Source organism: Mauremys reevesii, linkage group 3, assembly GCF_016161935.1.
Source record: "Mauremys reevesii isolate NIE-2019 linkage group 3, ASM1616193v1, whole genome shotgun sequence".
Lineage (NCBI taxonomy): Eukaryota > Metazoa > Chordata > Testudines > Geoemydidae > Mauremys > Mauremys reevesii.
Window position 1 is genome coordinate 16,070,943 of NC_052625.1, and position 25,567 is coordinate 16,096,509.

Genomic DNA, 25,567 nt, shown 5'->3' on the forward strand with positions numbered 1-25,567 from the left:
ATCCAGCCTGGCTCCAACTGAGCTATGCTACCAGCAGCTGCCACCGGCCCGTCTCCCTTACAAGGAAACTCGTACCATGGAGGGGGCTCCGTGGCAACGCAGGTCAAAGCTGTATTTACCTTTCCAGGGGAATCTCCACAGAGGAGCTAGGGGGTAGAGTGCGTGTGTCTCGCACGCACAACCGGTCCCATTCAACCCTACGTGAGGCCAACCCTAATCTAACGGGGCTGGAGACGTCTGGGGATGCAAACCCCCTTCCTCGGTCAATAGGTTTCCCAAGCCCGGTCTGGATTCCCTTTTGACACAATGTTTTGGTCATGAACATAAAAATAAGGGACAAGGGTTTTGTATATTTTAATTGTTTATTGTATAATATAAAACTACAAAAGTAAGACTGCTCATTTCCATGTACATTTGTCCAATTGTTTTGATTACAGCCCATATCTACATGTGAATACCGTAATCTGGGTTCAAATGTATATGTCTGTAATATTGCATAGAAAAGGCACAGCGCTAAGGTCTGTGGGGGAAAAAAAAAATACAGCCTTCTTTTTGACAATAACAAGCCCTCTTCAACCACCATGCACTGAACATGTCACACTATATATATATACACACCTTTTCCAGAATCTCTGCCTTTGCAGATTCTAGCATGGGTTACATTGTTAACCCTCTAAAAAGTTTTTGTTTCTTTTTAAAAAGGATTCCAGAATTTGCATTAGGCCTATTTCCTGAAAGAGGGGGGAGGGGAAGCTTAGACTGAACTAAATTTCTGAGAAACATTCAGACTCATTAACGTAAGCACTGAAAGCAACTTTCACAAGAGCAGGATGCTGAAATCCGTTCAAAATTAAATTAATGTTCACGCCTCTTCAGAGCGAGCGAACCCATTTCTCAGGCAGGAACCATTACAATTTGCTCATTTAGTTTTTGAAGAACGTGTAAAACTTTGGAATCACAACACTGAAGGCGATTAACATACAGCAGGGAGAAAACTACAATGGCTGCGGCACAAGCGAAGAGTTTAGTCTCGCACTGGGCCTTTCAGGTGGCGTCTCGATCATCTTATTTTGTAGCTCACTGCGAGGAACATGAATAGACAGATGCCTTTAATTTTTAATACTTTACTGCTCCTCGAAGTTTCTTTTAAAAGGAATCTCTCTTTGCTTTGCATACAGATATGTACAGTCCACTAGGCCTCTGAGCAGGGACTGTTACTGGGGCCCAATCCTGTATTGCTGGCAAAATTCCCACTGAGAACTACGTATGAGCAAGGACTGCCTGATCAGCAAGCAATAGTAAAATCAAAAGCCATGCAAAAAAACATGGTGCCCTTGGAAAGTGCATTTACCACTTTTTGTCTGTCTTACCATTTCGCACAAATGCAGTGTCAGTTCTGTTGCACTTTCTGGAGTAAGGGCATCACCCTGCAAATTCTTACTCACTCATAGAGCCCCCCCAGACTTCACGGGGACTGCTTGCATCAGTGAAGATTTAGGGGAAGTCTACACTACGGTGCTGTATGGGCGCAGCTGCACTGGCTGTAGCGCATCTGGTGAAGACGTGCTTTGCTGATGGGAGAGCGCTCTCCCATTGGCATAATTACTCCACCTCGGTGACATGCCAAAGCTACGTCAGCGGGAGAGTGTCTCCCACCGATATAGTGCTGGTGTGGACAGAGCGAAACTTGCGTTGCCCGGGGGGAGGCTTTTTCACACCCCTGAGCAACATAAGTTAGATGGACTTAAGCGGTAGTGTAGACCTGCCCTCACTCATGCACTTACAAGATCAACCCCTAAAGGAACAGCGGCGGTATGCGGACCTTGCTGCTGCTTCTACTCAAGACTCCACCTGACTTTAAAGGGCGCAAGAGCAGGCCCCTTTAAAGGCACGGACGCATTATGAGTCTGATTTTTAGGACTAATTTTGAGTATTAAAGTCTCCCTCATCCATACTTTTTGCATATTTCAAACAACCAGACCCATGTTGGAAAAGAGTGTGTGTGTGTGTGTGTTGGGGGGGGAATTAATGTGAACCTTGCATATCCCGAATAGAACCCAATGCATTTTCTCTGAATCAGGCTCCCATCCCCTTTCCATACAGATTGACATTCCTACAAGAGAATACATTCCTACCATACATTCTGTACATGTTACAATCCAGATGTTGTTAGCTCCACAATAAAATAAATATATTTACAATGAAAAAAAGGAATAAATAACTTATGAAAAAATCACTTCAAATCCAAAGCTCTTTTATTCTGCTCCCATCTTGTCACTTCATTGCACATCATTGTCAATATACATCACCTGGGTATTCATCTTTTATAAAGAATTCTTATCTTGACTGTTATACTCAGCCCTTTGCAAGAAGGCCATGCTATAGAAAGAAAGTTACTGCCAACGCAGAAGGTTCCAACAAGCATTTCAATCTATAGAATTAAAGGTTACAGTTCAAAATAAGAATTACCAACCTTTTGCCTAATTTTATAAATCAGGTGTTTTGCTCTGTGTGTATCTCCTGCCAACTTCCTTTAAGTACACCTCTACCTCAATATAACGCTGTCCTCGGGAGCCAAAAAATCTTGTCGCATTATAGGTGAAACCGCATTATATCGAACTTGCTTTGGTCCGCCAGAGCGCGCAGCCCCGCCCACCCGGAGCACTGCTTTACCGCGTTATATCCGAATTCGTGTTATATCAGGTCACGTTATATCGGGGTAGAGGTGTACTCTAATATTAAGGATTTCCCTACTTTATTACCAAGGATACACAGATTTCTTTTGAGAGGTAAAGAGTATTTTGAGAGTCTCTCTCCTGTTCTGCAATTACAAAGAGACTTCAAACAACCACTTTTAAACAGCAGTTCACTGCTCTGAAAATGGCGTTTATTTGAACTGTTGCCTAACATATGGTGCTTGTCTAAAAACACAATTAACTAATCCAAAGAAAGGGCAGTTGTTAAGAACTGATTTACAATAACTTAGAACAACCATAATCAACTGCTTACCATGTTATTGTTCTGAACAATCAACATTATTGCATGGCTTTAGGTTTTTGTATACAGATTGATACACTTTGTGGTAGCTATGGTTCCTTGGGTGTTCCAGTTACAAAAGTTGAGGAGTGTGTGGCAGGATTGTTCTCTTACAAGGAATGGAAGCTGCTGACTGAACAATAGCCAAACATTACTGGATGCAAAACAGAGCGACCCTACCCCAGCTGGCCCTGCGCCGGCAATTAAAAATGGTCCTTAATTTTAGTTGGTTGCTGCCATTCTGTTTGAAGTTAGAAAATACTATATTGCAAGCAAACAATTGTGATTATATCAACATCTTGTTGTGTCAGATAGTATTTCTCTTTAAAATAGACTAAAACTGGCTGATTAATTAGGATCTAGAAGCATTTCCTAATTGTACATGATGCATTGCATTTAGAGGAGCAGTTCCTTCCCTGAAAAATTTATTTGCTTTCTGTTATGTGTGTGCATTATATATATTTACTAGTAAATATATATGGCCTGTTTAAAGTGCCAATTTATAAAGCTGCCTTCTTAAAGGCAGACAAGACCCAATTTTATCCATGACAAGAAGTGAGCAGAATTGACTGAATATTGCCAAATGACATAAAACATAATTTAAAATTTCTTAAATAAATATAAAAGTTATTCCTAAAGAAGCCATAGGCATGTCAACAATATAGGTTGTAACCTGCACTCATCAGCTAAAGTACCATTGAAAAACTAAAATGCCATAGCAATTTCAGCAACAGGCATGATACATTGCAAACGTTTTTTTAAATTAAATGTACACCACAATGAATACAAAAATGCTATTGGTGCAGTAATGAGAAGACTTCTCAGGTGTTACGGGGGAAGGAAACATGCATAGAAAGCTGTGTCTGTATATTCATTGTAAAACAGGTCTATAAAGTGTAAAGCAGGTAACGCGGTTGATACAAGAAACGAACCCTAAAGGAGATGCCAAGTGATGTAACACGACTGGCTCCAGTTTCAACAGCAATGGATACTAAAATAAGTCCATCCAGTGCAGATAAGAGATGAGCTTCACTGCAGTAATACTGAAGTTGCATTTTTCAGCACTTATTAACACAGTGAGGGAGAAAGAATGCTCCAAGAAAGGGCAAGTGGAATCTTGAACGCAAATTAATTGGAACAAATACCATGTATATCTTCTTTAAGAAAAATTACAAAGAGATGTATTTGTAAATGGCGTGTATATTCCCATTAAAATTAAAAGCTAAGGAAATGCCGACTTGCTAAAATGGTAACACATTTCAAGTAACAAAGACAATTGGCTGTTCCAAATTTAGAAAAAACCCCAAAAACTTTGCTTAAAAATAAAAAGATTATACGTTTGCTTGACATACTGGCTTCAGGATCAGGTTTTCAGTAGCCTTGATCTCACAAGAGAACACTTAGAATGAAGTTTCACAATTATCTCCTGCCAACTGTTTAACATAGGTCTTGGAGTCGACATGGCTCTAGGTTTTCAAATCACAGTAGTGCACAGGTGGCTACAGCAGCGAGTAAATATTTGTGAAACAGCCCCCAGCCCTTTCTTAAAGCACTGCTTGCATTCAGGGAGACCTAACTGCAGATTTATTTGATCCATTTTTCTCTTTGCACCATACACATATAAAACATTACAACTCTGTATAAAAGTACAAGGGGTTCTTGTACATCAATTATGCAGGAACTATGTGAGCAAATCCTATCAAAATAGCTATTTTTTGTGTGTATAAACAGCATTTGTTTTTAGAAAAAACAATATAATAAACTGCAGAATCTGTACAAAAATATAAAATAAATTTGGGCAGCAGTTTCTAAACAGCCATGTAAATGCAACACTTAAAGAAGACTAGTTAATGCCTCCAAAGGGCTGAATTGCTAAGTCAACCTATACAGGGCTAAAATGCCAAAAAGGTACTGAGATTATCTAAATAATAAATTTTTTACCTCTTGCAATAAAACTTATAGAAAAAATAGACAAATATGCACATGCAAATGTACAGCTTTCCCCAACATAATCCTTGTGCTTCGCTTTTACAATTCAATTTTTTTGTCGTAATATCATAGTAATATTGTCTACAATATGTATTCTTTCCTATACCAGGGTATTAGGTCTTCCTTGAGGAACCACTTAAAAAAAAATACATTGAAAGTGGTCATACATGGATGAAGGCACTCCAACTCTGCTTGAAGCAAAAACTAGTGTGATCCTTTTCTTTTAAAAAAGGCAAGCAAGGACGCATGCACAGTGCTGTGAATTTGGAGGGGCGGGGAGGGAGGGAAGGGTTGTGAAAATACTACCAAGTGTATATACTGGTACATAAAAAGTCGTTATACTTTAAGACCCAACAAGCACCTCCATTATGTGATCCAGTTCTGTGAGGTCCATTTTGAAAGGCTGATTTGGGGTTACTGGTTGACTGCTATAGGGGGCTAGAGTTTTTAGGAGATCATCTGCTGAGACCGGAGCCATTTTTGAGGCAGCCCCTGTAGCAGATGTGCAAGGGTCAAAATCATACATAGATGTGTCAATGTCAGCAAACAGAATATCATCCAAGGTCAAGTCTGTAAGGAAACCTGTGGAAGTTGTTATTTCAAAATTGCCGGGTAATGAGTCCATGAGTTTTGATTCACTTGTTCTGCTCTCTTGGACTCCCTCAGACTTTTGAACATTAGACTCACTGGCGTTGTCTTTAGAGTCATCTGTTGTTGCTGCTGCTTCTGTTGCTGCTACTACTGCCTCGGTAGAGGTAGGTGTTGGACAGAGCTCCTCAATTTCGTCCAAGGCCGAGGAGAAACTGTCTTTTACCGGTTGGACAGCTGGAGGTGGTAGTTTTGTAGGACCATCATGTTGGACAGTCTGGGAAGTGCAAAAAGTGTCATCCTCAAGCAAAGAGGCTGGGGTGAGGCAAGACTCTAATGGTGTAGTGCTTACTAAGTCAGTGGGGTGAACTGGCTGAGAGGCAAGATGACTGAACGCAGGCTGAGCCTCTCGAAAGCTGTCACCCAGAGGGTCAGTAGGCTGTGAAGTGGTGATGAACACAGGCCTCAAGCTGCCTTCTTGTTTGAGTTCCTCCTGGATTCGCCTCAGCATGTTGTTAATTAAAACTGTCTTTTGCAAGCTTGGCTCTGTTAATGGCCTGTGGTTATAAAGTTTCATAAGGGAAATGTTGAAGATAGTCTGGCGCTGTAAGGTGTAAGACACCTTAGATGGACCGTCAGTAGGAGACACCACTTTGCCTTCCAGCCCATCTTCATGCTCGTCAAACTTCCGCTTTCCTCCTTTCCCCAACATATATCTGAAAAAGAGGTAGGGCGGGGGAAACCATTACAATAAATCATTTAAAATATTTATATCTTACAGCAAAACACTGTCTTTATGCTTCACACCGACAGCTCAGCGTCAAACAGTTTCTACCTACCCTAGGCAGATATTCTACATACCAGTGACACAGATGGGTCTGAATCAGATCCCACTCATACTGGTTTCCCACTAGAGTAACTCCATTGACTCCAATGGAGTTACTCCTGATTTACACTGGTGCAATAGAGAGAACAGAATTAGGCATAGATAGGTCTAGTCAGAGCAATAGCTATCTTAGTACAACGCTACGGCTGATAATTTAAACAAACGTAAGTTAGCAAATTCAAAGTATGGTTAAAGCTGCAACTATAACCCAGCCCTCTGCACACCTGTAGCATTTACACTATACACTGTTAGGTGCATTAGTTACATCCCTCTCACGCCAATGTGGGCACGCAGGGTGGAAACGAGGCTCTTCCATTCCTCGCCAGCATTTGCTGCTGCTTCCACCTGCTCTGCGGTGTTGAGGCTGACTGTTCTGCCCTCCTCCCTACTAGGTGTATGCCTTCAATTACAGCTCTCCTACGGGCATTAATTGTTCCCAATCATAACACTGCATTTAACGTAGGGGGTTTTATACTGAATTTCCCTTTTTATTTTAAATTAAAAAAATTCCAAGCAACTGTACACAGAGAGATTGCAGAGTCAACTCTCTGGCATTCCACATATATGCAAACCCCAACCTGTTTTAGTCCAATGATTAAAATAAACTCTAGCCCGGGAAATGCTTGTCTCACCTCTCCAAAGCACATGCATTACAAATGAGGGGGAAAAATCCTTTCAAGTCATTTAGTCCATCCTCCTGCCAATGCAGGATTGTTCTCTCCTGTGTATTCGCCCGTTTAGTGTAATGTTAACAGCTACAGCCACTATCAAAAAGCGACTAGTAGTTTAGGGCACTCAAAGTTCAGGGTGCCCAAATTTAGACTCCTTAAAGGGGCCTGATTTCCAGAATGTGCTGAGCACCCATCCTGCAGAAATCAGACACTCAATAATCAAAGCACTCAAAAAAAAAAAAATCACTGATCCTGGTCTATTAAGAGTATTTGTTTCTAGGCATTTCAATGTCCCAAACTGAGGCAGTCACAAATGCACAACTAAATTCGTCACCCTATTAATGCTGAGCACTAGGATCATGATGGTCTGACAGCCTACCTCTGCCACCACCTGCCCTTTGGGTGGGGGGCTCGTCCTGCATATTTGCAGTCACTGTGGATCTTAGGCCCTGACTTTTAAAGGTATTCAGCATTCCTCTGCTCAAGGTTGCAAGGCCTAGGCCTGGATTCGCAAAGGTACTGAGGTAAAAACAGTGGAAACTAGGCACCTAAATACCTTTGAGAATCCTGATCTAAGAGGCTGACATGGCTAAGTTCCATTTTCATTTTACACTCCTATGTGCCTAAATCACATTTGGGACTGGGACTCAGGCGTCTAAGTCACTTAGGCCTTGCAACACAGAGAAGCAATGCCTTTACAAATCTGAACTTCGTCATTTTCTATATTCATTTACTTAAAGGAAGGAGCTTCCATCATTTTGTTTGGGGCACTATTTCGGCTGAACAACAGGAAACTTTGACTAACAATGTTGTCAAAAAGTTTCATTTCACTCATTTTTCACCTTGTTTATTTGAAGAAACATCAGCTGCCTTTTTCCAGTTATTAGACTGTGTATAACATCCACATGCATCTGATGCGTATATCTCGCTAATCATACTGAATCAACAGGGAAATGACACACTACTGCACTTGCACAATGGGTCTTATTTTTAAATGCCTAATCAAAGCACCTTCCTCACTGAGGCCTACATCCATGTAAAGTTGGAAGCTTAAAAATTTCTTTTGAGGTATCAGAGGACATTTTTAAAAAGTGTCAGCGTGCGCACACACCTTCCTAACACTAAGATACATTTTAAAAAGGACCATCGGAATTTCATACAACTTTCCCAAGAACATAAATTGCCTTTGAACTAAGAAAGCAGCATGGTGCTTTGCCAATCACAGATGTTTTATCAGAAAGTTAGAGAGCATCTGAAAAGAGAGGCCTAGAAAGTGTCACTCCCATCTAACCAGAGTACCATAACTGTGACCATATTATTGCCAGCAGTATTCACTGGGTGGAAAAACATCATCTTTGAGACGCACAGTAATCAGCTCAGCAAACAAATTCTACCATCACAGTAAGATGTGCACCTTATGCTATACACTTGGTGTACACACAGTACTCAACTACTTGTCAACCATGTGGAACTTCCAATAGTTCTGGAAGCAAACAGAGGTTTGGTTTTGCTTGGGGTGTTTTTTGAATCTCAATTATTCCTCAGGAAAACAGATTGCAAAGCCTGATGTGGAAATATATTTTCTGCTACAGGTGGCCTCCAGATATTTTTTCAGTGCTTGTGAGATTTCAGTCTTGGTAATTTTTTCCCTACAATTAGGCTGCATGAAATGAATATAATTGTACAAGAAGTTTTATTGGACCTAATCTAAACAGTCGAGAAGAGAGGTCATCAATACATCTCCCTTACCTGCACCATAAGCTCCATCAACCCCATCTGAGGAAAATCCTGCAGGAGGGAGACACTCTAAGCTGCTCTCACTGCATCAATCCACTGTGGGGGGTGGAATATCGCGGGTTCACATGGCGTAGAGGGTATAGGGCCCTAGCAAGCCCACATGTGCACAAAAGCCTCCCCCTTTGCATTGTTCACTTGGCTCCCGCACTCCAGAGTGGCGCTTCACACCCAGGAGCTGTGCTGCCACTGGCTCCCTGCCTGCCCTTTCCTCTTACTGGGGCGAGGAGGATAAAGCAGAAAGTGAGGAGCAGAGAACTCACATGGTTTGACCCGGAGACAACACAGAGCTTTGTGAGAGTGCCTTGAAACAGGCCTAACGAGTGAGAGCACCGAGTCAGGCGTGAAACACTGCAGAGATGCACCTCCGGTTACCTGGAATGCTGCACCGACGGTTACTGCAATGAAGAAACGAACCACAGAGCTGCTGTCCCCTGGCCAGCCTGACACCGCACTCCCCCAAAGTGCAGGGTTCACATGGGGGGCTATGCAGGGGGTTGGTGGGGCAGTGTTTCCTTGTCTCAGCTTCCATTGCTCTAACATCCCCTCCCCATCGGACAGCGGTGGAGAGGAGGTGGCCTAGAAAGATTCTCGTTTACTCAAGGCCATCTCTGCTCAGGCCATCTCTGCTCATCGTCACCCCTTTCTCTCCATCTTTTTATTTAGGAACACGTATGAGGGGAGGAGAATCAGTCCCTGGGGTAAAACACAGAGTGGCAGATGAGATCAACTCCAGATGCACAGAGGGAAATTACAACAGAAGTATAAGTAGATCTGAACCCCGAACTTGACCCTTACACAATCCTTACTGTGTTGCCATAAAGGTCTAAGGCAGTGGCCCCCAAACTATTCACAGTCGCGCCCCCCTTACTCCTGTCCACATCTCAGGGCCAGGAGCAGGGCAGTGTGGTTGCAGCAGAGAGCTGCCTGAGTCCAGAATCGTGCAGGATTACACTTGGGAATGCACTCATGCTGCCCATGCTCCTGTGGCCGCTCCGTTTCTAGTGTGCTAGCTCGTGTATGTCTACACAAGCTGGGCATTTTGTCTTCCAGCTGCTATGCAGACAGACCCTAAGGGGACATCCACATAGCAATCAAAGAAGAGCCGTGGCCTGGCTATGGCTGGCCCAGGTCTAATGACTCGGGCTCAGCTTGGTTTCCCGGGCTCACAGAGTCTCAGAGCTCAGGCTCCAGTGTGAACCAGAATTTCTACACTGCAGTTTTCTAGCCCCTGCAAGCCTGAGTCAGCTGACCCAGGCTCTGAGACTCAGTGCCCCGGGGTTTTATTGTAGTATAGACATATCCCAAGAGACAACTTCTGCAGTCCTTATTCAAGCAGAATTTCCAGTTCACCTGATGGGAGTTTGGCCCGAGGAAAGACTGCGCCGCCTGTACCCACTGGTTTAACTCTTGTGCAGCTTTCATGTGAATTGATCTAAGATCTCCAATCTTTCTTCTCAGCCCCAAGCTTGTTTTAGGAGCAGTTTTAAAAGCAAAAAACCCTTTGCAGAGTGGAGGGGCAGGAGACAGGGTAAAAGAAGCGTGAGGGAAATACTCTGACACTTTCTGAAGTTTGTCTAACATTGAATCTAAAACAAGTGGGGGAAAAGTCAATCTTTATGGCTAAAAATAAATCCAAACTCCAGATCTCTTTTCTGGAGTTACACCTCTACCCCGATATAATGCTGTCCTCAGGAGCCACAAAAATCTTACGGCATTATAGGTGAAACCGCATTATATCGAACTTGCTTTGACCCACTGGAGTGCGCAGTCCCGCCCCCCCCGGAGCACTGCTTTACCGCGTTATATCCGAATTTGTGTTATGTCGGGTTGCGTTATATCGGGGTATATCGGTGAAATTGGCTGTCTACCAAGAATCCTTGTGCCTGGAATCTCGAGTGAACGTAAACTCTGAAAAGTAGCATTACCCCACGGAAGGCTGTGTTTTCTCTCAACCCTAGTGCCAATTTCACGGAATGCTCAGCCTTTTTTGTGTGTGTGTTTAAATTCTGCAGTGGCACGCTTCCTTTCCCTTTAAATGTGTGTGCCAAGAGCAGAATCGCAAGGCTGACAGGATACATCAAAGTAAGTGTTCTGAGCCCAGCAGTTTTAGAAGCTTTGTGCTAGGATGAGCACTGGCAGCGTTACAAGCAGAAAAAGGCTCCATTATTAGAAGACTATCAATAGAACATAACAACGGCCCTACTGAGTCAGACCAAAGGTCCATCTAGCCCAGTATCCTGTCTTCTGACAGTGGCCAATGCCAGGTGCCCCAGACGGAATGAACAGAACAGGTAATCATCAAGTGATCCATCCCGTCGCCCATTCCCAGCTTCTGGCAGACACAGGCCAGGACACCATCCCTGTCCATCCTGGCTAATAGCCATTGATGGATCTATCCTCCATGAACTTATCTAGTACTTCTTCTCCAACCTTGTATTTAAAGCAGAGTTTTTTAAATGGTGTGGGGTCTGCTGGAGAAGGTTTAAAGTTTGTCAAACCCTGGAAGTAGTTAATGTTTTAATACTAGAAAATATTCATCATACAAAACAAACCCTTCCTCCCTCCGACTAAGAGGAAAGCAGGCAGTTTGGGTGGCTAATACAGCCTTCCCATGCCAAGTTTTTTGTTTTCTAAACGAGCTGATTTCTCTAGTAGGCACCAAAGAGCACGGACCCTGAAGTAAGCTCCTAAAGTGACAAAGGAGAGACAGACACACACACACACACACAACCAATAAACAAAATAAACTTCTCTACATTGTTTTCCAGGAAGCTTAGAAATGACTGAAGGCTTCCTGTACACATGACTGTCTAGCTTTCACATATCATTCAGCCTTTATGTAGCTCAGTTCAAACAGAGCGCTGGTGGTGTCTTTTTTAAAGACAGAATGTATCAAGTAACTCATAACTTCACCTACTAACTTTACAGTATTTCCCCCCTCCAGAAATCCCCTACCAAATGGGTCTAAAACTTTCAATCTACAGAAGTAGCTACTTCTAGCCTACACAAGGAGATTTTCATTTCCCTAACTAGGGGACTAGAATGACTAGCACTGGAACTTAAAGCTAGCATTAAAAATATTTTAATTCTGGAGCATAAATGGGAGTTGTTTTGAAAAAATAAGAGTTTTTCCCAATTTCCATCAACTGCTTGTTCATTCTACATGACTCCCCCCCACCACCACCAGTGATCTTGGGTCTACATTAGAAAACACTTCAATTTTGCACATCTTGACTTGTTAAAGTATCGAGTGATTTAAAATAAAAGATACTGAGGCAATATGCACCACATAAGAAACACTCTCTCCAGCTTGACTCCACTGGACTTGGTGAAGAGCCCACTCCTACACTCCCAAGTCAAAACTCCTGTTGAGGAACTGAGAAGGCCAACTTACCGGTCCGGCCAGGCAAAGAGTAAAGATTAGTGTAAACTTAAATATATTCACGCCCTCCACATATAGGAAGTCACAGTAAGTCTGAGTCAGACAATTACAGAAGGCAGGGATAAACAACCCGACAAAATGCAGCACTGTCATGGACCATTTGGTATTCACAGAAAGGCAGTGCCCAGTAAGAACTCCAAAGTATATTACATCTCTTAGGAGCTGGTTTACAATGACCTCAGGACCTCTTCCTGGCTACATAGGTTCCTTTTCCTTGGTATTTGTATCCCATTTCTAGTCATCTCTTGCAACATATTTCTGTATTTGTGTTTAGTGCTATTCAGGTCAAGCCCAAAGATGACCGACTGCATGTTATGGCCACGTGTTTTAAGGTTTGATGTGGTCATGGGCATGAGCTACTTTTAAAGAGAGACAATGTAGAACTGATTCAGCCATTCAAAAGAAAAAGAAAAGTTGCTTTGAGATTTTTCCAGAGATATTAGCCACAAAGTAAGCTTCACCGGCTCCAGCTTTTGGAAGACCCAGTCCAATATGGCATCTAAGAACCATCCACTGTTTCAGTAAGTCTGAACTTGCTTTTTTGTCCTCTGCACTTTAGGATGATTACATACACTCTAGTAGAAGATGAACTTTACAAGAGTAAAGCTGGTGTCATTAGCACAGTGGGTTTGGTTTGGTTTTTAATTAAAAAGACAAGTGACGTTATTGAAAAACATCTTTTGCCCTTTATGAAGAATCTGGTTTTGTATCACCAAAGAGAAACAGTCTGAAGATGGTGGTTGTTCAGAGCCAACGGCAAAATGATTAGTAAGTGTGGGGAAGCTTGTAACATTTCTGGTCCTAATTACTGATATGAGTCCTTCACTTTCTAGAGAACACAGATCCATACACATCTCTGAAGTAGTATTTGCCAATCCTGGTCATCAGGGTATTCTTTGCTATTGCTGGGCCCAATCCTGAAGTCTTTACTAATTGGGAATTTTGCCTAAATAAGAACTGCAGCACTGGAGCCATAAAAAATAAAATGAAAAAGAAAATGGTTTGGTCATCTTGTCCCTAGACAATACAGGCTTGTTCCCTACTGTATATACTCCAAGGCTTTGTTTGCCCAGTTTAGTTTTAAACGTCTCCCATTCACAGTGGCTTTTCTTGGAAAAGCTATTCCAGAATGCAACAGCCCTCATTGCTAACGAAGAAATAAAAAGGTTATTTTAACAAGCAGTTTAACACCTCAAGAAATATATCCTACAGAATCGGAATTGGATTTTTAAGAAGCCATATCCCCAATCCTTTCACTTGCGCAGTCACCTTAGGAGTTCTTGATACTGAATAGTCTAAGACACACTCAAAGCTAACCCGGCGAGTTTTTTAAAAGGTACTCTCATAAATCTCAACAATTCACAGGCAATGATTTGTCCTCATGGGTCCAAAGTTTGACGGAAAGAAAAAACTAGGAGGAGCTGGTGTGTGCAGGGTGGCTTAAAGCAGACCTGGCAGCGTCTACTTCCTGACTGAAATCCTGTGTAGCTGAATCCACAGCACTTAAATAAAAAGTAAGAGAGGGGGAAAATGGATTATTTCACTTTCTTTTCCCTCAGAAAAAACTAAAGCCCAAATCCTGCAGGCTGAAAAGGCAATTGGGGAAATTTTCCTCTAACTCTGAGTACGCAGCTTTTCAAGCCTCAGTGGTGATCGCTCTGAGATTTTAAGTTTTTCAGGCACTTTCTGTGCTGTTTCTGTAACATGGAATATTATTTTTCTTCCCTACTTCAAATCTCAGAGGGACAAATTCTGGTGAAACTGAAGTCAGCGAGTGTTTTGTTACAGACTTCAATGGAATCAGGGTTTTGCACGCAATGCCACAGGAGCACGAGTAAAGGGTATTTTGTGTCAATTGGGTAGTTCAACCGGCAACACCATGCTCTGATCCAGCCCATCTGTGTTTGGCACAAGGACAGAGTGGGCAACTTTAAGCCTTCTTGATAATCCCAGATCCTAGGGTTGGTCAGGGCAGCCAGAGGGACAAGCTTAAATTATGCCCAGCCACCCCTGGGGTCAAGAGGCCATTTGGACAGTGAGAAGCGAGCAGAGCAAAAGCACACCTCTTCATACACCTTTTCCCTTGGCCACACCATGGAGTGAATCCCACACAGGGTCAGACCTGCCAGCTTTGTGGCTGATTTGTGTTGGCCAAGCAAGGCCCACGATCTGGCCCCTAAATTCCTGACAAGGAAGACATTGATTGTGCCAGTCTATGACCACCAGCTGGCCAGAGGAAGGAGTCAGAAGATTAAATCTGTCCATAAAGATGGAAGCCCTCCAACCTCCTAAAGGAGCGATGGACCCCTTCTCCCACAACCACTTGTTAAAGCTAGAAATGAAAGGTCATTACCAAGGATAAAAAGCGGTTACTCAGCTCTGGCTGGAGAAAGCCAACAAATCTAGCATCCATTTCTCACTTCACTTTGTATTTTTTTTTAAATCCACACGTACTGGGTTTTAGCCCAAGGAATTGGAAGAACAAATTATGTTGATTTAAAAAACAAAACAAAAACACCCACAGTCCTTAAATACACACTTTCTTAAAGATTTTGTTTGCTTGGTACAAAGGGGTTTTTAAATCCTAGCATAGCAATGTCACACTAGGTAGCTAGTACAGTACGTACTTCATGGTAATGAGCAACTAGATTTGATATGCTGCAGCTGGCTCAGAATCTGTACGTTAACTGTTTTTGCAAAACTTCTCAGTGTCTGATTCTGATCTCTATGATGCAGGCTGAACACCAGTGTGATTCAGCTTACTCCTAAGGAGTTTTACTCCAGAGTTACACTACTGTAGGCAAGAATCAGGTCCCAGGTCTTGATATTATGGGCACATGACGGGTGGGAGAAGCCAGAAGAGATGGAAGGCTATATGGAAAGGGATAATACTGGGGTTGCTCTCCTCTCTGACTTTTAATATTTCGGATTCCCCATTTACAGTGTTTTTTTTCTAATACCAAGTCGTTAGTTTTAGGTCAATTCTGACCCAAGTTCCCTCTAAGCCACGTGGCCGCGCAGCAAGCTATCAAGGACCATGCAGGCGGGGAGAGGCGCCTCTCCTCTGGCCCCGGGCTGCTGCTGGGGGGAGTCCTCTCTCCCCGCCACAGCCCCAGGGCAGCCTGCACCCCAAATCCCTCATCCCCAGCCCCACCCCAGAGCCTGCACCCCCCCGTCGGAGCCCTCACCCCCCCCGCACACCAACCCTTTGCCCCAGCCCTGAGCACCCTCCTGCACCCCAATCCCCTCATCCCTGGCCCCACCCCAGAGCCCGCACCCCCAGCCAGATCCCTCACCCGCCTGCATCCCCTACTGACTTTTTTTTTTTTTTAAAGGAGTAAAAATATTTTTTAATGAGCATTCACAAAACTCTCTCGGTTGAATATCAAAAAGTACAGTTCCGCACTCCCAGAGAGCACTGGGCATCACTCACGTTCACCAGCCTTCTCTTCAAAGTGCTAGCAAAAACTGTAAATGCCAGGTGGTTTGGGGGTGTATTCTGTAGGAAGCTACTCCCCCCCCCCCCCATTTGCTTTTGTGGGCTGGTCTACACTGGGGGCGGGGTATCAATCTAAGATACGCAACTTCAGCTACGTGAATAGCGTAGCTGAAGTCAAAGTATCTTAGATCGATTTACCTCGGGTCCTCACGGCGCGGGATCGACGTCTGCGGCTCCCCATGTCGACTCTGCTACTGCCGCTCGCTCCGGTGGAGTTCCGGAGTCAACGTGAGCGCGTTCGGGGATCGATATATCGCGTCTAGATGAGACACGATATATCGATCCCCAAAGTATCGATCGCTACCTGCCGATATGGCGAGTAGTCTGGATGTACCCTGTGTGTGTGTGTGTGGGGGGGGGGATTATAGCAAGTTTTAAACCTCAATAGTAGAGGCTAGTAAAAATGAACCCCAGACATGTCAACTCAAGCCAGAATTTTCAGAGGTGCCAGTCATGCACAACCAAAGTCATGACGGCCATTGTGTGTGTTTGGTTCCTCTGAAAATCTGGCTGGTTTTATACAGATACTGTAGTAGACGCGCTGACACCTGGTAAATTAAATAATCATGCTTAAACAAAAGAAAACAAAAACCCCACAGGGGAAATTTTTAGTAGCTATCTTAAGTAGGCTTTAGTGCAGCGTACTGAAAGTTATGGCAGTCGTAACGCTAGGATGCCAGCGGAAGTTTAGAATCTCCGTATAGGAACATGGGAAGTCCCGCCGTTATCGCTGGAGTTCTACTTTGCACTTCCAGGAGGTCTGAGGTCCCTGCAGTGACATCCATGTTAATTGGAAAGTAAGGTGAAGCCTTCCCTAACAAATAAGCAATGCAATTATAAAGCAAGTCAATAGCGTAAAGCCAGCTAACGTGTTCCAGTGATATTTTGAAACTGTAATCCGATACTACTGTTTCCATCCTCGTGCCTTGCCTGCACTCCCTTGTTGCATACTGTACTATTTGAGGCCCAGAGGGCAAGGCAAGCTCCTGCTGTTTATTAATGATCAGACGCTGCATTTCGACTGAGCTCCGCATGCACACCACCCGCACTACTTTCTCGATAGTTTCTTAAACTTGCAGATTATTGAAACCCTACCAGAAGGTTAACCTTTTTGGAACAACTTAAGCAAGCAACCCCTCCTCCCCTCCCCGCAACTCTCTCATTTTAAATCTCCAACAGTTTTTACTGTGCTAAAAAAGGCAAAGCCACTCGAAGCAAAGTCTCTACTCTTGCTAAGTTTTGCAGGAAGCATATGCTTCTATTAAATTAGAAACAGTTTCTAATGCTGTCAGTTTGCTAAGTGTAACCTTTTCTCTTGGAAGAAGAGAAGCTGGTTTAATGTTTTTGACAAACTGCACTCAGCAAACAAAACTGTGTCAGATAAAGCTGGAACAGGCTCCAATAAATATAATTTAAAATAAATTAGGGCCTCATTAAATAATCATTTGAAAGAGGGGCAGGTTTTGGATGTTATAGCTGTGTTAATAAGAGCGTTCATAATAGTAGAAATTGTATTAAGTTTTATTGCCCGAATACAAGTTGAAATCAAATTTACCCTCCCTTAGCTTGTTAAGCCATTAAAAATTACACTGAAAAAATTAGGAGGTGCTCCAAAGTACACAGGGGCTGTATATGGAAGGAAGACCAGGCCTTTTAAAATGGTCACTTGAATAGAAATCACGAGCAAATAGCACAGGCAGCATAACACAGGTGATTGGATCTTCTTTCTGATACAAAGGAGAACAAGTGATGTGTTTTTAGAATAAAGTATTAATATGTAAAACACACACACACACACACACACACACACTGCTTACTGTCTCGTGTGGAGCGGTCTTTAAAGCAGGAATGAACTGTTTTGGGGCAATACATATTATTTTTATGCCAGAGCCCCCAGCTAGCCAAAAGATCAGTTCTGACATACTCTACCTTGTGTAGATCTTCTCTTTCGCCTCCTTGAAACAGTGACCAAGGGCATCAGTCAAGTGTGAATGTGATCACGAGACTCAAGCCTACTCCCTTTAGGGATCAACAACTAGGGAGTTTCATGCAAAAATTTGCTACCATTGCTAACTCTGGCTCAGCTCCACCAGTGGGAGTGCTAGTATGGACCCTATGACCACAGGCATAATTTAGACCTGCTTGGGGCAAGAGTAGCTAACCCTGTTAAATACACTGGCAGCCCATTTACACCATTGCTACCACTGGCATTGGCAACGAGGGGGGAAATATTTGCAAAACACAGACACGGCCTTATCCTGGGGGCACCTCTTTGTCCAAAGTCCTCATTACTCTTTTCCCCGGAATAGCTGCGCACACTGCATACCAACGAAGGCAAAACCAGGATTCCTACATGGAATCTGCAATGCCGCCTGGGATGCTGGGAAAAAAAGAGCCCATTCTCCCCTGGCAGAACGGGAGCGTTAGCTCTGCAAGGACTTGTCTCAGCCAACGTGAAGAGCGAGACTGAGGTTATTCCGAAACTCGGATCTCCACGTGGCAGTGCTGAGGAAGTTGTCAGGCTTGGCAAGCACGACTCAAGTTATATTATGCTGTATACACATGGTTCAGACTCCTTTCAAATGGTGAATTGTGCTGCCAATATACAGTAACACCAATATCTCAAGCACCATGGTTTGGTTCCCTGCACTTCTTCTGAGGGAGAGAATAAGAAATGCATTAACTAAATAGGATCCAAGGCTAATCAAGGTGCATGGACCGTACAGAATAATCCTAATCTGATAAAAAAAACACACAGGTGACGCTTTTTGTTATCTGAAGCTATGCCATGGGGCCTATTCAAAGTTACCTCAGGGGGCTGAACTCAGTTACGACGTCTCTGAGCATGTCTCATATTAAGGGGCTCTCTTGTCCAGTAGTCAGCAACGCAACGGGCCACAATCCTGAAAGGAGAACCATATGGGCAGACCCTCGAATGGAACTGCACTCAAACCCATGGGTCTCTCTGCAGCATCATGCACTTCTGCTTGGAGAACCCGGGCCGCAGTTTCTCAAAGCCGTGAAGCCTCAACAGTTAAGATGACTGGGCACTGCTTTAGGGCCAAATCCAGTTGATTGTCCTCCGTTCTCACTGACTTCAGAGCCTTCAGGAATCCGTATGTTGAAGAGCCTACCAGGCAGGCGCGGCTTAATCGTAAATTAAATTCAAAACAATCTGAAAGACCTACTACACTAACAAATAGACCTTTTCCTTTCAGTTAAAATTGCAACCTGTGATCATGGTATGCTACTGTATACAGAGGATAAGGGGGATGCTGAAATATTTAACACTTATTTATCCCTCCCTTCCTCCTCCCTTGTAATTTTGTTAATGTGCTAAACAATGGGGTATGGCTGTGCTGTGTCATGTTCAGCTGGTTAAACAAGACATCTTTATTGGCATATACATGTCATGGTCTGGTTGATGTATTTAGTGTATTTAAAGAGCCAAAGTCTTCAGAGTCTATTCTCCCCTGTAAAGGTTAATGGGAGTTATGTGCGCATCAAAGGGAGACAAGACCCCTTTGTGTATAATGGAAGGTAGTTTTTCTCATGTATTTATAATTACTTGGATGGAGTCCTTGCTTTCAGCCCTTTCATAGAGTCTTTTCCCCAAAGGTACCTTGTTTTTCCCCCTCACATTTTAGGCCCTTAATAAAACACACTGGGAACACCCCCCCCCCCCACACTTAAAACATAAGCTGAAGTGTTTGCCAAAATGCATATTATAGCTTTGAAAATGGAGTATTGCATAAGTTACCACAGTCAAACTGAAAAGAAGCAACTAGATTGTTTTTTTTTTTCTGTAAAGAAAAGTGTGGCATAAAATGCAAACTACATGTCAGCAATGGGAAATAATCTTAGCTTCTGTCTTGTAGGTTTCATATGTTAACCAGTTTCTTGCCACTGAAAGTAAAAAACCGTGAACAGACTATAACAGAAAGTATTTCCATGATGCTGTTCTCAAAGCAATTGTTCTTATGTGCTTAGGAGTAGTTTTCAACATTTTTTGCTTTAATAAGCGAAGCACCTATCGCTTTAAACAAACAGACAGGTCACATCAATCCTCAGGATCATTAGTTTTACATACGTCATCTAATCAGAGGTAATTGTTATTTTTGTGCCAGGTACTGCAAACGGAGGGCTTCAAATGTTCTGATACTAAAGAATCTGTGCATTATTACATGTAACAAATCTTAATATGTAGAAAGGAGCATAAAACATTTTAATTTATTTCAATGGGAGGAGTAGCTATTATCCTGCCTCTACCACACATGTGTGAACACAAGCAGAAAAAAATGATCCCGAAGAACCAATGTGAAAGTTTGCCAAGCCAGCATTAAATGAGGTTAGACAAGTGGACAACTGTTGGCCTTTCAATCTAGTGCACTAAAGCTCTCGCATTTGTTGAAATACAGTGTGTGTTTTCATGTTTCCTGAAGTAGAATTCCAAAAGCTGATAAAGGGAACTTTGGCTAGCGTTGAACTATAATGAACCTATGGCAATAGCAAGTAAGAGGCAGAGAGATTTAATTTTCATGGTCTCTGTTTGATTCCACAGTCAGAATAACTAAACAGACACACAAAAATAGTATAATTATGAATATTAACCCACTCGAGCTGCATAATGTCCAGTAATTGAAGTGCTAATATCCTCAGAAAAAACTGTCATGCTAGACCTACATGGTTTTATCCAATTATCCTATTTTGGAACACTTATATTTTATGGCACACTTTAGGATCAATTCCACATTTAAAAGCCTGGCTAATACAGGTCAGTTAGCTTGGAATACTGTAATTTAAACACTGATACAGTGTGTGCATTTGGGGGATGGGAAGCTGGCCCACATTTCACAGAAAAGTAACGTTAGAAGAACAGAATAAAAAGAAAAGAGAAAGTGTTCTAAGTTGCATTTCTCCTTTAAGCCAGACACAAATCATACACCATAGCCAAGTTCCACATTACATTAGTTTTCTTTCAGAGTTAGAGAGAAGAAAAAAAAAATGTAACCCAACACAGCAACTGTGTATTGTGCATGTCTTTTTGCACTCACAACTGGGGCAACACACCAGACAACCAAGGCTTAAGTTTAAAAATACAAAAAGGTATAATATTCCCTTCTGTACATTTGCAATATTTTGTGCAATGAGTGTGTGTGTAATCTTAGAAGCACCAATGTCCCAAATATATGGGGGTTGGAGTGTTTCAGAGGCTAATGTATCTCATCACAGGAAGGTAACAGAAGCAAAATTACTGTATTGTAAAATAGCCCCCTGACTGTGAGTGATAAGTTACTGCTCTTGGCGAGAGGAAAGGCAAGGGGATATGCGCGGATTTGCAACAAATCACACTATAGTGAATGCTTAAATATTGCAGATTGTCACATACATACACACTCTCTCTCTCAATGCAATAAGGAAGCAAATTTTACTACTGCTGAAAACACTCGGGTGGATTTCATGCACACCAGAGTCTCCTTTTTATGATGAATTAAGGAGACTTACTCTAATAAAAGAAAAATGTATATTTTAAAATATTAAAATATTATATATTTTAAAGAACAAAATATTTTTCCAGGGGGAGGGGCTATCTGCAACACATGTGAAAAATACTGGGTGCATGAGAACACAGGAAGATGTTGCCATATTTATGAATTAGATTTAAGAACTTCATTTCTGCAGCTACCTACAGTTAAGACAAAGCTGCCTTTAGGCATTTAAAACTAGTCAGACCTGCTGTAGCAGCTGCACAGTCTGCTTCGAATATGCCCTCCACACTCCTTCCAACCCCCACCCCTACATATCCGCATAGTTTACCTCCAATCATGGGCGTTTCTTTCTATAGTGCAGTTCACTCAACAATCTTATTGCCTCCTCTGCAAGGGAAAGAGTTGCAAAAAGAGCAGTGTGAAAAGACTACTAAGAAAAAGTTGGATGTTAGCAAATCATAGATGCTAATCACATTTCAGTTGAAAGTCTGTTCGGGTCCTGCAGCACAATTGTTTTACCATGGATTGAAAATCATGGCTCAAAGAAAAATGTTTGGTTTGTTACAGATAATCCTGTCAGGTATTAAATCTGAGGAAATGAAATCCTTTCCTTAAACACTGTAGTGACTGAACACGTGTCCAATAGAAGGAAGGGTCTAAACCTACCCATTCAAAATTCCTTTGATCAAATTAGTACCATTTTATGTCACTCAGTTTTTTAAAAAGCAGTTTTTAAAGATTCCTGTCATGCATTTGTATCTGCTTCAAATAATTTTTATATATGTCGTAACACTTCTCTTTTGCTGTTTTTTTCTTAACAGGAAACACAGGAAATGGGACCAAATCCGGTTCATTCACTGATGTGTAAGTAAGCCCAGTAGGATCTGGCTCCCACTGATTACACAGAATGAGATGTAAAAACTGAACTCCAAAGCCCCATGGGAGAGGCCATCCCAGCTTTTCCAAAGGCACAACACGGCTGTAATGGGACTGAAGTTCTGGCTCAAAGACTTCAGTAGAGTTACACCAGTGTAACAGAGAGCAGAATCTAGCCATGTAATCTACCTACCACAGTCACATATTTATATTGTGGTAGTGCCCAGGAACCCCCGTCATGGCCCTGGACCCCCTTGTGGCAGGCACTATACAAATACAGAACAAAATGACTGCCCCACCACAAAATCCTTACAATCCAAAGGCTGTACAGTCACTTTGACTTTGGCTTCTCTGGACTTTTCAGTGACTGTGCAATCAGAATGTTGCAGTAACAGTTTGTGTTCCGTTTACATTACATATTATTTTTTGCTGACTGCACTGGTGATGCTGAAAAAAACAAAACAAAAAACAAACAAAAAAGGAAGACCTCAGTTGTGGCAAACATTAAAGTTCACTTCATTTATAACAGGTAAAAAAGTATATACATTAAAGGTCTTTCTCCATTTAGGAGAAGCAGGCCCTTCTGTTCAGAAGCAGCTATACTTTTCCTGATTGATCAGTGTACTTGTAAAATAACTATTGGTAGAAATATGTCAATTGCATCTATTTAAAAAAAACAAACCAACACCACACACCAACACCCCTACCATTCTCAGATTTGCAGATTCCACTTTTTATAAACTAATAATTAGTGCGAGGATCAGCTACACTACGTATTTGCACTATTACCAGCTGGCTTCCCTTTAAACTGGACCTTGCTCCCTTTTCTTTAGTGCATTCATGATCTTTGGACTCAGCAATTGAAGTCTGCTGTTTCTGGCATGGATTGATTTTTTTTTTTTTTTGGCCAAGAAACGGTTGCCGCTGAAGCGGTCTCCTTTTGCGCCAGGCTTACAAATATGAGCTAACTCATAAGAAAGCATACCTGCATTAAAAAGAACTTATAAAAGTAAGTGGGTCATCAGAAGATTGTCTATACCTTTGAAGGGATGCATTCCCTTTTATGAAAAGCTACGCTGTAGTATATGTTACCTAAATGCAAAAATGGTCATCACAACTCTGGATTACCTGCCTTCCTTCAGCACTCCTAGTCATGGACTATGGCAAAGCATTATTCATCAGTGTGAAATATAAAACAAAATTCTAAATTGTTTTTCAGAGAAATGATTCACAGAAAAAAAAGGCTCATTAATTATTGGCAAAGCAGTTCAACTAGATACTACTAAGATCTGCTGCATCCAATGGAGATGAAACTTCACTTAAAGAAAATGTCAACCTACATTATAAAGTTTGAGTTCTCATGCTGACTGCTTTTAGCACATTGTGCCCAGTTGTGTGATGTCTTTCAAGCAATCATTTTCAGTACTTGAGTCTTATGCATTATTTGTATTACTTCCACCAAAAACATTGTGAAAAACTCATTATCTTATATTTTGGGTAAATCATGCTAAGAATAGCAGATGTGTCTAAGGAACACAGGACACTTCACAATAAATTGGCATATACGCCTGTTTAATTCGATATATTGAAATGGTTTTAAAGAAAGACAAACCTACATACGTTTAGGCTAAGAAGTTTCTTTTGTTTGTCTGTTTTTTAAACAACTTCCGAGTGAATAAAAATCAGCTTGACGCGAAAGTCAAAAGGAGTACTTTAATAAGCACAAGGTATAGCTTCATTCTGCAAAGAGCGTAATTCTGCTTCTACTGAAGACAATTGGAAGTTTTGTTATTAACTTACATGGAAGTAGAATCAGGCTCTAAAGGAGGAAACTGCAGCTGGTATGTTAGATGCTGCAATACTTGTCAGGACAATGGAAGTGTTCCCTAGGATACATGCCCTAATGTACCTGTCTGGCACCACAAGCTACTAATCCTCCTTCCATCTCTAATAAAGGGAGTGACAGTATTAATACTAGCCCATAAAGGTAAATCAGGCTCCGAAGACACCAAGCTTGTTTTATTATGCATGAAAAAAATATCAGTTTTACTGTGAACAGGAAGAGCTACTTTTAATTAGCCTACCTAATCAACCGCTTAGTTTATAAAGCAATATATGTATGTTAAGCAGCAAGTTATAAGAAAACGTAATTAGTTATGCAATTACTTTACCATGTGAAAATCCTCATGGCACTGAATCAGCAAGCTAGGTAGGGTTCACACAACCCTTGTGTATAATTTCTATACCCTCTATACACTGTGTCTGGATGTAGGGAGTTTTATGCAGGTAAATCTCTGCACGCTGAAAAGAAAAACTATGAACCTGATTCTTCTGTCACTTTAACCCATGTAAAATCAGAAGTGGCTCCATTTACTTAACTGGAGTTACACTAGTGTTAAATTGGTGTGATGGGAGAATCAGGCCTCTGCACTGTGAGCATTACAGGTACGCTGTTGGGGCAGAATACAAAATCCACTGGAGTCAGTGAGAGTTTGTCCATTGATTTCAATACACAATTGATAGGCCCTGGGTGAGGGGTGCCTGACTGTTGCTTTGGACTCCTCTAAACCCGAATTGCCAAGTGCAGCAACTCATACCACTTTCTATGTCAGGACTTTGTAAAGGCACCAACCTCCACCTGGGAGGGAACTGAAACTAGCAATTTCATTTTGCACTGTCAGCTGATCAGAACTGGAGTCCAAACTATAATCAACCACTCCTGGATCCTCCATAACTGCATATGAACAATTCAGTACTTCCTATCAAAACTCTCCTTGCATCACAAAATACAAGAACTATAGCATGCAATATGCACTACAAATTAATGCCTTTCCCTCGAAAGATTCATGTTTCCAGAAGGACCAGTGAGTGACACACAAGAAACGCTAAAATCTCAGGATACCCCAACAGCCAGGAATCTCCTTTTACAAATCCCAAAATATTCATGCAAATAAAGCAGGTCACTTTGAAATCAATGGGCACTGCAAAAGAATAAAATAATTCTTGCCTTGAATAAAATGCTTTCAACATTCCCTAAATCTGTGTATTCCTTGATGTGCTGATATTACCTAAAAAGTGATTGAATCTTGTTCTCTAACACACACACACACACACGGCATGTTTTTCCTCTGCTGGCATTGCTTCTATCGAAGAGAAATGTAAATGCACTGCTGCTCGATTAAAAGACACAATAACCCCCTGCCCTGATGCCACACAGACACCAAGCATGGACTAATCCAGCTCTTCTCTAACCTATCTGGGACAGGCAGAGCCTCCACCAGGGTAAGTCGTTTC

General features: G+C 42.1%; 1 protein-coding gene across 5 annotated transcripts in view; it reads right to left on the reverse strand.

Moving 5' to 3' along the window:
- Positions 1 to 367: 367 nt before the first annotated feature.
- The window catches only part of SERTAD2 (SERTA domain containing 2), a 102,051-nt gene continuing 76,851 nt past the window's right edge, over positions 368 to 25,567 (reverse strand). For all 5 annotated transcript variants that reach the window (XM_039531888.1, XM_039531886.1, XM_039531885.1 and 2 more), the window contains one exon: positions 368 to 6,329. In XM_039531888.1, the coding sequence (XP_039387822.1) occupies positions 5,369 to 6,325 (957 nt within the window). In that variant the 5' untranslated portion in view covers positions 6,326 to 6,329 and the 3' untranslated portion in view covers positions 368 to 5,368. The remainder of the gene's footprint in view (positions 6,330 to 25,567) is intronic.